The following is a 12,133-nucleotide window of genomic DNA, read 5'->3' as shown; positions in this document are numbered from 1 at the left end:
GCCTGATCTATCCCACATTAGCATACCTGAAGAATTTTTTACTCTTACTCTTAGGATCACCATTGGAGTTAAAGAACTTGCATGAAATTGAGTGGGTTGACATAGATCTCCTACCTTTTTCTTCCCCATGTTTGTGGATTTCGGTTAGGAATATTAAGAAGGAGGAAATGTTTGCTTGGAAAAAAGGGGAAACGATGAATTGGAAATCATAACTACACTAAAATATAACGAAATTAGGTTAGATTGTTTTAATTAGGTTAGGGACTCTCTCCAATCTTAGATATAACAAATAAACAACTACATTTTATTATCTTAAATTAAAAAAAAATATATAACTTACTTTGACTCTATTTAATGTTATTTATCCTAATATACATTTTAATTCATGTAAGTTTTATTTTTAATATTTTTTTATTCTCATGAAACAAGTTCCAATAGATGGTACTTTTCATAATTTTATATTTTTTTAGAAACATTCGAGAAAACTAATTGCATATAAGTAAATTTTTGAACTTAGATATTTTTTTTATAATTGAAATCCGAGAGAGTGATTAAATAAAAAAAGTAATAGCTTTATTCAAAGTGGTAGGTTTTTTATTATATTTTTATAAGACAAGAGCAAAAAGAATAATCTCAATTAAGTTGGTACCCTACTTTAATCGATCACCAGTTGCTCATATATATTATTAAAAAAAGGAAAAAATTATATAAAATCTGGGATGACAAAAAATATGATCCAGTCAATCCAAGTGGATCCACCCTAACGAGTAATATATAAAAAAAAAGATCAACAAAGTGGATTCAACCCTAATTAATTCTAACAAACGAATACCATTAACGATAGACGTTTGTGAGGGCCAATCGGGTCTATAATTTGGCGAATTGATCGATCTTCAACACAAAATCGGATCACGTGCTATCAACTCCCTGCAACAACGACAACAAGCATTAACGACTCTTTCAAGTCCACACAGTCTCATGTCAATCAAGGATTAATGGGATACGAAACACATACATATTCTTGAGAGTGGGAAGTAGATTCAACCGCCAACACGGTAATTAACAAATTCACACGCACTAACTGTTTACTGCTATGATCAACATCAAATTAACAGTCATTTATGGCCCAATATAGAACCTCAACCACCTCCAAAGAAAGGGAGGAGATGGCGGATTCGAATGACCCACCATAACCAATCCACACGGCGGCGAAAAATGTCTAAAACGGTGGCAAAATAGAGAATAAAGAACGGACCCTTTCGGGTTTCAACCAAACCAATGCGGGGTTCTGCTATTGAGAAGCCAACACACAAAACTAAACAAGATTGCCGGTGACAACCAACAATTTACGAATACCAACAACTAAGCAACCACCACCCGTAGCAGATGCGGTACTGGTTGAATCGGAAACGAACGACACGAATTGTTGCGGGAACCGGAGAAAGGGTGGTGCGGGGGGACGACGCCACTCATCACACCATCGTTGAATGTTGGTACATCGTAAGTGATGAAGGTTTCAAAAAAAAGGGGGCGAGGTGGCGGAAGATTTCTAAAGAGAGGGCGGAGCCATAATGGTAGATTATAGCAGGGGTAATCATACCTCTTATTAATTAGATATATTTTTAAGAATATACTAATTATTTATAGTATTTTTATATTTTAAGTATAGTTGTACTTTTTCTCAATATTTTAAGTAGAGTTGGCATGTCCCTGCCAACTCTGTCTCAATTTTAAATATGAAAATAAAGCACTACATAATATCAAAATTCTAAATGAAATCAAACAAAAAAAGTCAAATAATATCTAAAAAAACTTATTTATGTGTAAACCCTGTTAAAAAAAATTTAAATAAAATGTATCCCGTGCTTGGCACGGGGCGTTACACTAGTACCCATACATAATAAAGGATTCCGCCACCGATCATTGTAACTGAAAGCAGTAGAGGGCAGCTTAGCTATTAACCAAGAAAAAGACATAAACTTGAAACAAATTCTGAGCTTTGCTTTTAAAAATCATGTTGTTTCACTCCTTCCAAAAGGCCCAAACAATGGAGTGTCAAATCACTTGAAGATAAATGTGTGTATATCGTGGGAAACCCGCCAAATGGCCAAAGTGGAAATGTTAACTAGTGGTTAAGGAGACTAATTTAGAAATTTTACATTGAAAATTGTAAAAAAATGGTATGTTCAACTTTTTAAAAGTCAAAAGTTTGTTGTTTTCAAATAAACATTTCTATTTTTTACTTTCTTAACTAATACCTCGGAGACACTAGTTAACACAACCCAAAAATAAAAAATGTGAGCAAGAGAATAAAATCCACTCCTGCCGGCGACTAGTTAGTAATAATTTATGAGTTTGTCTAACATGTGCAATATTGCACATGTTAAGTGTAACACCCTGTTTTCCCAACATAAAAATTACACATATAATCAGAGTTTTTCAACATAAACGAAATGTCACACTTCTTTTCTTAAAAATCATAAACGGAAATAAATAACAATTTATCCTTCAAAATTCAACAACATATTATTTAATACTTCGTAGCGGAATTTAGTCAATGTTAAACAATTTTTGGCACGAAGGCCTCATCATAAAGATCTCATAAAATCTAATCAACAACTTATTCATGAAACTTCATAAAGTAATACGTAAGGAACAGAAAGCAATAACAAATTCTCATCCCTTATGTATCATAGCACCTAAGACACCCGTGAGGGAGAGACCATTCACGACAGCAACTAACAGCAACTATTCTCGATCACCTGCAAGTTACTCATACGAAGAGCAACATTTCTAAGCAGAAGGGGTGAGATTTCACAAACAATAATATTAAGCATATAATTCATCAATTTATATTTAACAACATAACATCATCAACACATCGGCTTTGTTTTGTAAAAATAGTGGATAGCTTATAAGCTAGCTGATAGCTTATAGCTTATAGCTGATAGTTTATAGTTTATGACTGATAGCTGATAAGCTGGTTAAAGTGTTTGGTAAAATTAGCGGTTCAACTAGCTGATAAATGTAAAATGACATAAAAGGGTACTCCTAATTAATAATAAAATTTATATCAATTGATATTAAAAATATTTAAAATTTAAAATTTAATATATTAATTCAATATTTCTTCCATATATTATTTTTAAATTAATAAATTTGCTAATGTTTTAATTAAAATTTATTTTATTTCAGTTTTTATACTTCATAAAAAAATTAAACAAAACCCTTCATAAACGTGATTATTTTCTTTCAAAAATATTAAACAATAAGTATGTAAGGGACGTCCTATATTTTTTATTTGATAGTGATTTTGTAAGGGACGTCCTATTAGCAGAGTTGCTAGATAATAATAAAAATAATAAATATTATTAAAAAAATCATAAATAAAAAATAAGTACGTAGACGTAATCAACTATCTTTATGTTTTAAATTAAGTCAGGTACATACAAACAAAAATATTAACCATGCCCAGTATTTTATTTAAAGGGACGTCCTGTGCCTTTGCCAAATAATAATAATTACATTGTCATTTAAATATAAGGGTAAAACTGGTATTCAAATAAAATAACAAGGGTAAAAGTGGAAGAAAAAACAATAAGCTATAAGCTATAAGCTCAAATGCTACTTGGAATAGCTTCTCAAAAATAGCTTATAAGCTCGTGAAATAAGCTATAAGCTCATGGTGAAAAAGTATTACCAAACAGAGCTTTTTTTGTCATACGAGCTTATAAGCTATAAGCTATAAGCTCATTGACATGTCTTACCAAACAGACCCATCATATGGATTATCTAAGGTTTGTACACACTTTCTACATCAATTCAGCAGTTTTTCATCATCTAAGCATCAATTATCACTCTTAACCCTAATTTCAAATTCTCAAAAACTAAACCTACAACATGTTAAATCTAATTATCAGAATCATAGGCTTAAGAAGATTGAATGTTAGTCCCACCCTTACCTTAGGATTCGATTGGGCAGCCTCTTCTCTTGATTCTTCTCCCTTTTCTCCAAAATTGATTGTACGTGAAAATAATTCTAAACCTATTTTCTCCTATTTATCTCTTCCCATCTATTTTATCTTATTTCCTCTTTTCCCACAAAATTCTCTAAATTTTCAAAACAACCCCTCATCTCAATATTTATTTTATTTTCAAATCTTATTCTATTAATAATAAAATAAGGTCTCTTAAATAAAATAACACACATCAAATAGTCATTTAAATCACATCAATCATATAAATCATATAATAGACTCTAAACTCTATAAAAATAATCAAATAATTAAAGATGACGTTACATTAAGCCAACTAAAAGTGGTAATTTTTCATTGAAAACATCCGATTATTTATTAAAAATTATATATTTAATATAAAATACACAATTCCAAGACAAATTTGTCATTTTAAATTTCTTAACATGTGCAAATTTGCACATAATAAAAAAAACCCATAATTTAATAGTAATAATTAGAAATCATTAGGAAAAAAAATAAACATTTTTTTATAATAAATAAAAAAAATTAATAGTAATAATTAGAAAAAACACAAAAAAAACTTGATTAAAGTAACAAAACAGCATATGCTGATGCTGTATAGCTCAAAGTCAAACTAGTTAGTTATAAAAGAAAAAAGTGTTACTTTTACTCCCAATTATTCTACTTGCAAAATAGTCCCCCACACACCCGTGACCATCTATCTATGGTTGGCTTGCCCATAGATAGGAGAAATTGAAATGGTTTCCATTTTCCACCAACTCTACCACTTGTTACAATTTTCACACTTCACACGGTTGACTTATATATGAAAAGAGAAATGATATGTCTACATCCACTTTATGATAATTTTTTGACAACTTTCTCTCACATACTCACGTTATACTTTTATTCTCTATCCTTTTTCTCTCTCCATTGTTTTTGACCAATAAAAAATGAGAAAAAAGAAATTATCACAAAAATTGTTTCAAATAAATATTCAAATATCACTAATTATATGAAAAGATTCCAGCAACTTTCATTCTTTCAATCATTGGTGCTTCTATATATAGTACTATTATTTGCAGAACGGCTCATACTACCGATTTTAGTGCATGACAACACAATATACCCATTTGATAAAATACTCATAATATTGGTAATAGATTTAGATTTAGATTTATATGAAACAATTCATTAACTTTTTTGTGTTTTGTTTCTTTCTTTTTTCTTTTTAAGAGAACCTGTTACGTTTTTATCTATGATCGTTGTGTTTTTTTTTTTTTTTTTTTTACAAAAGAAAACTTGGTGCTTTTTATTTAAAATAAGAGTAGATATAAGATGAAATTCAAATGACGATATGAAAATAGCATGACATGGAACTACCCTAACTAAATTGTGAACAACTTCATTAGTTTGTCTCATGATAAACCTCACATTATATGTTATTAAATAAGAAAGTAGGCGGTGACAATCATTAATAATTGAAGCAAAATTAGAGACGTCATGAGTTGGACCATAGATACTATCTACCACCACCTTAGAGTCCAATTCAATATCTACATTAGCCAGTTGGAGATCATGTACCCGTTGAAGAGAAAGCAACAATGTGAGTGCCTCCGCCAAATTAACATCAAGTAACAGTGATAGGCACTCTGATTTAGCCAAGAGAAAATGACTCTCGTCATCCCAAATACACATACTAAGGCAAATTTGTTTAGCAGATGAGAGAAAGAGGCATCTATATCACATTTATAGCGACCCACGCTTGTTAGTGTCAAACAAGCGTCTCATTGTGATTAGCTTGATTAGGGGCATGTATCTTGATAAGTTGGCCTTAACTCATCTATTGAAGAGAGTGCTCGCCCTCTCACAAATACTCAAAAGTGATTCGTTGGTATTATTCCAAACCTTCGGTAACAAATGGAACAAATTTTGGTTCAACTAACCAACCATTCTCAAATTTAAAACGACGGGGGGTCTCTTACTTGGCAAATAGGAGGAGAGACAAATTTAAAATGAGAATCTAGTTTTTGTAAAAGAGATTACAAAAAATTGATAAAATCAAACAAGGTACAATTTTTTTTTGACGGTCAAACAAGGTACAATTTGTCAACTAATAAAAGACACTCTCCTCGTGAACTTAACTCAGTTGGTATGGACAATGCATAATAATATGCAAGGTCTTTTTTTTTCTTCAATTGAGAGTATCTTTTCCCCACACTTACAAAGTCTAATTTTCTTCTAGAAATTTACAATTGCTTCATTTTCAGAGTTGAGTTCAAACCACAACATTAAGCTACAAGAAGTCTTAACTTAATTAAATTTTAAAAAAATAGTTTTGAGGAAATAAATAAATAAAGTAAAAGTACTTAATATTCGGTACATTTTAAAATGAGAATAAAATAAAATGAAGATTCCAAATGCTTTATTATTATTATTTTTCCCATAACTAAAATACAAGTACTTGATATTCAATATATTTTTTAAATATAAAATTAAAGTTGTAACCTAATTCACCTTAGCCAATAATATTTTGTACCTCAGCAACTTTTGACTACTTTAACCAAAAAAAAGTAAGGAAAATGTTAACGAATATCCTCGGATACTCTTTAATGACCATAAATAATAAGTATTTATGAAAATATGTGTAATTAATGTATTAGAAATAGAAATATTTAACTTTTTTAAAGAATAATTGCTTATTTTAAAATGCTTAAAGAGTGTTCCGGAACACCAGTTAACAGGACCAGAAAATAAACTAAGAAAGTACATAAATTTAAACCAATAGTAACTTGATAATCATTCCTTAACTGAATCATTATAATCCAACACAATTGTTAAGCAGTGGATGGATAAGAAGGAAAGATCCACATACATTACATTCTATAAATAAATAGTTTCAATGTTTCAATCTTCTCCTTTGATTGCTAATGTAATGTAGTCTCTTAACTTCTTTATATATATAACTAAACCTCTCTCTCTCTCTCTCTCTCACACACACACTCTCTCTCTCTCCCTATAATTTTGCTAGAGGAAAAATGGGTGTTGAAGCAAACGTGGATGGTCCATCCAAATATCCAGGAAAACTCACCTTTAGGGTGATTATCACTTGTATCATGGCTGCCACTGGTGGATTAATCTTTGGTTATGATCATGGTGTTTCAGGTAATTCATTTCTGTTATTTCTTATGTAAAAATTTACATTTTTTTGTTTGTTAAAATTGATTGCTTCTATGCTAGTTAATGTCTTTCTGAATTCATTACACCCTATCATGCACGGACACTCCTCGGATTAGGCGTGTCCTGGTGTCGGATACGACACCGACACTTGTTATTACACTGTGACTTTTTCAAATTATTAGGAGTGTCCGTGTCTGTCCGTGCTTCATACACCCTTTTTGGCTCTTGTTTTAATCTGAAAATAGGTTTTGATTTTTGTTCTTCATTTTCCTTAATTTGTTACAAACAGGTCAATTTTTTTTATTTTTTTTAATGTTGAAAACAATGTAGCTTTAGTGTGTATAATGATCATGGTGTTTCAGGTAATTAATTACCATAACTTTTTATTTATAAAAATTAATTGATTAATTAATTTTTAGAAGTTCTTGGAATTGATGCTAATGTCTTTTTGCATTAGTTACACCCTTTTTGGCACTTGTTTTAATCTGGTTTTATTGTTAATTGTCCCTTAATTTAGATGTTAATTGCTGTAAAAAGGGTTAACTTTAATTTTTTCTGTAATCATGAAAGAAATGTAGTTTTTTTGTGTTTTTGTTATGCATATGTTATGATTGATGAAATTCCTGACTTGGTTTTTTTTTTCTTTTCTTTTTCATAGGTGGAGTAACATCAATGGATTCTTTCTTGAAACGATTTTTTCCATCTGTTTATGAACAGGAATCAAATTTGAAACCTTCTGCAAATCAATATTGCAAATTCAACAGTCAAATACTGACATTGTTTACATCTTCCCTTTATATAAGTGCTCTTGTTGCTGGTCTTGGGGCATCAAGCATAACAAGAGCTTTAGGTAGGCGAACAACGATGATTTTGGGTGGAATATTCTTTGTGTCGGGCGCATTACTCAATGGATTAGCCATGAACATTGCGATGCTTATCGCTGGAAGGTTGTTGCTTGGTTTTGGTATTGGGTGTGCCAATCAGGTACATTTTCTTTAGATCTCAATATTTTGTCATTCCTTTTGCACGTGTACGCTAGAAAATTTAACGAGAGTTTTACGTGCGTTTGGTTCAGATCGTTGTTTATGGTATGTTTATGGTCTTCTGCTAACCGATTGTTATTTTTATTTTTTACATTTGCAGGCAGTTCCAATCTATCTATCAGAAATGGCACCTTATAAATACAGGGGTGCTCTAAACATGTGTTTTCAATTGTCAATTACCATTGGTATTTTTACAGCCAATATGTTCAACTATTACTTTTCCAAGATACTAAATGGTGAGGGATGGCGATTAAGTTTGGGGCTAGGTGCGGTACCTGCAGTGGTTTTCATTATAGGCTCAATTTGTCTTCCTGATTCGCCAAACTCGCTTGTTACACGTGGTCGTCACGAAGAAGCAAGAAAGGAGCTTGTGAAAATCCGCGGTACTGATGATGTTGATGCTGAGTTTAGAGATATTGTTGCTGCTAGTGAAGCCTCGGCTAAAGTGAAACACCCTTGGAAAACCTTGCAGGAGAGAAAATATAGGCCACAGCTTGTTTTCGCCATATTGATTCCTTTCTTCCAACAATTCACTGGATTGAATGTGATCACATTCTATGCTCCTATACTGTTTAGAACAATTGGTTTTGGAAGTCAAGCTTCTCTCATGTCTGCCGCGATCATTGGAAGCTTTAAACCTGTTTCCACTTTGGTTTCAATTTTTGTTGTAGATAAATTTGGACGGCGCGCCCTTTTCCTTGAGGGTGGTGTTCAAATGTTGATTTGTCAGGTACATGTTTCACATTCTCCACACGAAAACCAATGTTATAAATTGCATATTGCAGAAAATAACAATTTGTTCAAATTCCACAACGTAAAAGTATTAAACCGTTACTTTAGTAGTTGTTTACAATATGTACTAAATAGCGTATTGCTGCAACATAGTGATTTGTTACAATATTTTGTACCAAATAGTGTATTGCTACTATTTAATAACACTAACAAAACCCTTTTGGCTTCATTGTTTTTGTTCATTTTTAATGTTTTTTTTTTTGTTTCTTTTTGACGACAGATTATCATGACAGTTGCTATTGCTGTCACATTTGGAACAAGTGGCAACCCAGGGAAACTACCTCATTGGTATGCAATCACCATTGTTGGGATAATCTGTGTATATGTTTCAGGTTATGCATGGTCTTGGGGACCTCTTGGATGGTTAGTACCTAGCGAAATTGTTCCACTCGAAATTCGATCCGCTTGTCAGAGTATTACAGTTGCTGTCAATATGACTTCAACTTTCTTCATAGCTCAACTCTTCACGGAAATGCTTTGTCACTTCAAGTTTGGTTTGTTCATCTTCTTTGGATGCTTTGTGATCCTCATGACTTTCTTCATCTACAAGTTTTTTCCAGAAACAAAGGGTGTCCCGCTCGAGGAAATGCATATGGTTTGGAGGAAACACCCCTTTTGGGGAAAGTTTTTGGAGGCAGAGGATCAAAAAATACAATCTTCTAAACTAGACACCTAATTTTTAATTTTTAACTGTTAGTTCTGAGTATGTAGTACAAAGAATAAAGGCATTTAGTGTCATGAATTGAGAAGATATAGGAAATAGAACAAAGTTACATGAAAGTTACATTTCATGTCAGTTAGTTTTTTTACTATGTGAAGTAGTAATCTTGAATTTTGAATTTGTGTATAATTTTTGTTTTCTTCATTTAATATAGCAATGATTTTTCAGTAGTTATAGTTTCAAGATCAAGACATAGATGTAATATCAGCCTGATTTGATTTCAAATATTGACCAAATTCACTAAATGCCAAGGACTAAACTTGTTGAGGAGATGAAACCCATTTGCGGAATCAAAGCATAAATTCAGGATCAGCTAAACCTTTTGTCTTCTATCACTTTTATTTTTTGTTGTAAAAAAGCTTACTTTATTTTCAGTTTGTTTTCACAGATACACATACAAAATTTTAAACACAAAAAGTAGCATAAAATATATGTGTAGTCCTGTGAGCATAGCTCAGTTGGTAGGACAAAACATTATTATATGCAGGGGCCGAGGTTTGAACCCCAAACATCCCACTTATTCATCTTATAAGGTGAATTCTAGCTACTAGGCTACCTGACAAAAAAAATAAATATAAGTGTAGTCCTTGTATTCCATAAGCTATTTTTATTTACAATTTTTACTCCTTTTTATATGTACCTAATGGTTTGACTATGAGGACGTTTTATGCATGTGCCCAAGTTCGATTTCATCTTGTGTGTGGCCATTAGGCACTCAACCTAAAAATATATATATTTTTTTTTATGAAATTCTAACTTTTTTTTAAACAGATTGTAACTTTTGGTACCAACCACTTTAAATTTGGAAGAGGAACAGTAAAAGTATTTGGTAGTTAGTCATAGTTTATCCTGTCAAAGAAATCACAATCGAGGAACAAATGATTAATTGTCTCGTATTTTCTGCTACCTCTTGGATAAATCGAAAAAATTGAGAAGCACAAGACAACGACGAATTAAATTATCCTTTGTTGGAATTGATTTCTTAAAAATCCTCCAACCAAATATAGAGACTTTCAGAGGGACCGCCTTGTTCCAAATAAGATTTGAGTAGATATCGATGTTGGGTTGCTCAGTTTGGGTAGAATATAATAAGCACCTTTAACTGAGTAGCAATCATCCGAGTTATGAAGTCAAACCCATTTGTCAACCACAGTGTTAGCTAACTGAAAAACACAATGCGCCAACTCCTCCTCCTCCCAAGCAAAAAGTTGTCTTTGCCACCGCCACCCATGTCGTCAACACCCCATCCTTGCCTCCTCATCTCCCCCCTCTACTATCAACATACATGTTAAAAAGATGACAAAATCTAGACCGCAACCACCCCGTCGCCGCCCCTCTAGCCATGGATGACTCCATAAAGAAATACACTTTTCATCCCCAATTTGACCGCCCACACCCTCGTTAAACCAGCTCATCTCTCCTCATCTTCCTCCCACCTCTCATAATGCACCCATTTTCAACCCCATATTTTGCCTTCAAAACTTTAAACAACAACCCACTTTGATTAATGTACAACCTCTAACCCCACTTTTCTAACAATGACAAATAAATTTCCTAAGCTTTCTTACCCTAGCCCTCCAAACTCCTTATCTGAACAAACTATATTAAAAAACAAGATACATATTTTTAATTGAAAATATCTAATTGGTTTGTCATCCAACCTTGGATATTTTTATGATAGTAACTTCATATAAAATTACTAAATAAAACAATTTATACAAATAATCTTTGAGATGAGAGCTCTATGCGAATGCACACAATCAAATTCTCGTTATGAAGCAATATTTGCAAGGGATAAAACTATTTTCTAACAAGTAATTTAATTCCCAAAAAAATTATTAATTTGTTGCAAAAAATGATTATAATAATCCTTTTTTTTTTTTGTCAACATTAATGTTTTTATGAGCAGTCAAAAAACATTGCTACTTGAGTAACAAAAAAGTTTTGACTATATTTTTTGTCACCCTACTCTCTTCCCATGCATCCTATTTACTTATTTATGGAAATACCCTCTTTCAGATTATATATATAATCCAAACCTATTTTGAGAATTGTCCGATTATATAATTCAAAATATGATTATATATAAGTAACAATATGAATCCCTCCTATTTCTGAGAATTTAAAACATTAGAAAAATGAAAAATGGGTCTAAAGTAAACGATGAAAATTTGTTTTTTTAAGAGGCTAAAATGAAATATATTACCACAACAAAGATTCTCAATTTGAATTTGAAAATTTGAATTTTGAGAGTGTGTTCGGATTATATAATGCGAAGTACTTATGTTTTTAGGTTCAAAAATCTGAATTGGTGAAAAAAGCATTTTTCCATTAAAAATAGGGGAAAATTTCAATTCCAATTATATAATCCAAAAATCTCAAGGACATTTTCAAAATTCGGTAGGACACATGAGAAGAGG

The 12,133-nt window shown here is 31.8% G+C and overlaps 1 protein-coding gene across 2 annotated transcripts; it reads left to right on the top strand.

The window, feature by feature from the left end:
* Window positions 1-6,779: 6,779 nt before the first annotated feature.
* On the top strand, window positions 6,780-9,889 carry LOC25479540 (sugar carrier protein C). Of its 2 annotated transcripts, XM_039834547.1 has the most exons (5): window positions 6,780-6,909; window positions 7,009-7,142; window positions 7,816-8,141; window positions 8,301-8,930; window positions 9,213-9,889. In XM_039834547.1, the coding sequence occupies exons 2-5, from the start codon at window positions 7,016-7,018 to the stop codon at window positions 9,666-9,668; spliced, it is 1,539 nt and encodes a 512-aa protein (XP_039690481.1). In that variant the 5' UTR covers window positions 6,780-6,909; window positions 7,009-7,015; the 3' UTR covers window positions 9,669-9,889. The 2 variants fall into 2 exon arrangements, with proteins under 2 accessions (XP_039690481.1, XP_024630576.1); XM_024774808.2 differs by lacking the exons at window positions 6,780-6,909; window positions 7,009-7,142 and adding an exon at window positions 7,371-7,519.
* The last annotated feature ends 2,244 nt before the right edge of the window (window positions 9,890-12,133 follow it).

This window comes from Medicago truncatula, chromosome 5 (assembly GCF_003473485.1).
Source record: "Medicago truncatula cultivar Jemalong A17 chromosome 5, MtrunA17r5.0-ANR, whole genome shotgun sequence".
Taxonomy (NCBI): domain Eukaryota; kingdom Viridiplantae; phylum Streptophyta; class Magnoliopsida; order Fabales; family Fabaceae; genus Medicago; species Medicago truncatula.
The sequence above is the reverse complement of the archived record's forward strand: the minus strand, read 5'-3'. Positions and strand labels throughout refer to the sequence as shown.

Bases quoted from the DNA above. Each gene is read 5' to 3' on its own strand.
- LOC25479540 (XM_039834547.1), top strand. From the start codon at position 7,016: ATGGGTGTTGAAGCAAACGTGGATGGTCCATCCAAATATCCAGGAAAA. The intron at 8,142-8,300 runs GTACATTTTCTT...TTACATTTGCAG, and splicing joins GTATTGGGTGTGCCAATCAG to GCAGTTCCAATCTATCTATC. The intron at 8,931-9,212 runs GTACATGTTTCA...TTTTGACGACAG, and splicing joins TTCAAATGTTGATTTGTCAG to ATTATCATGACAGTTGCTAT.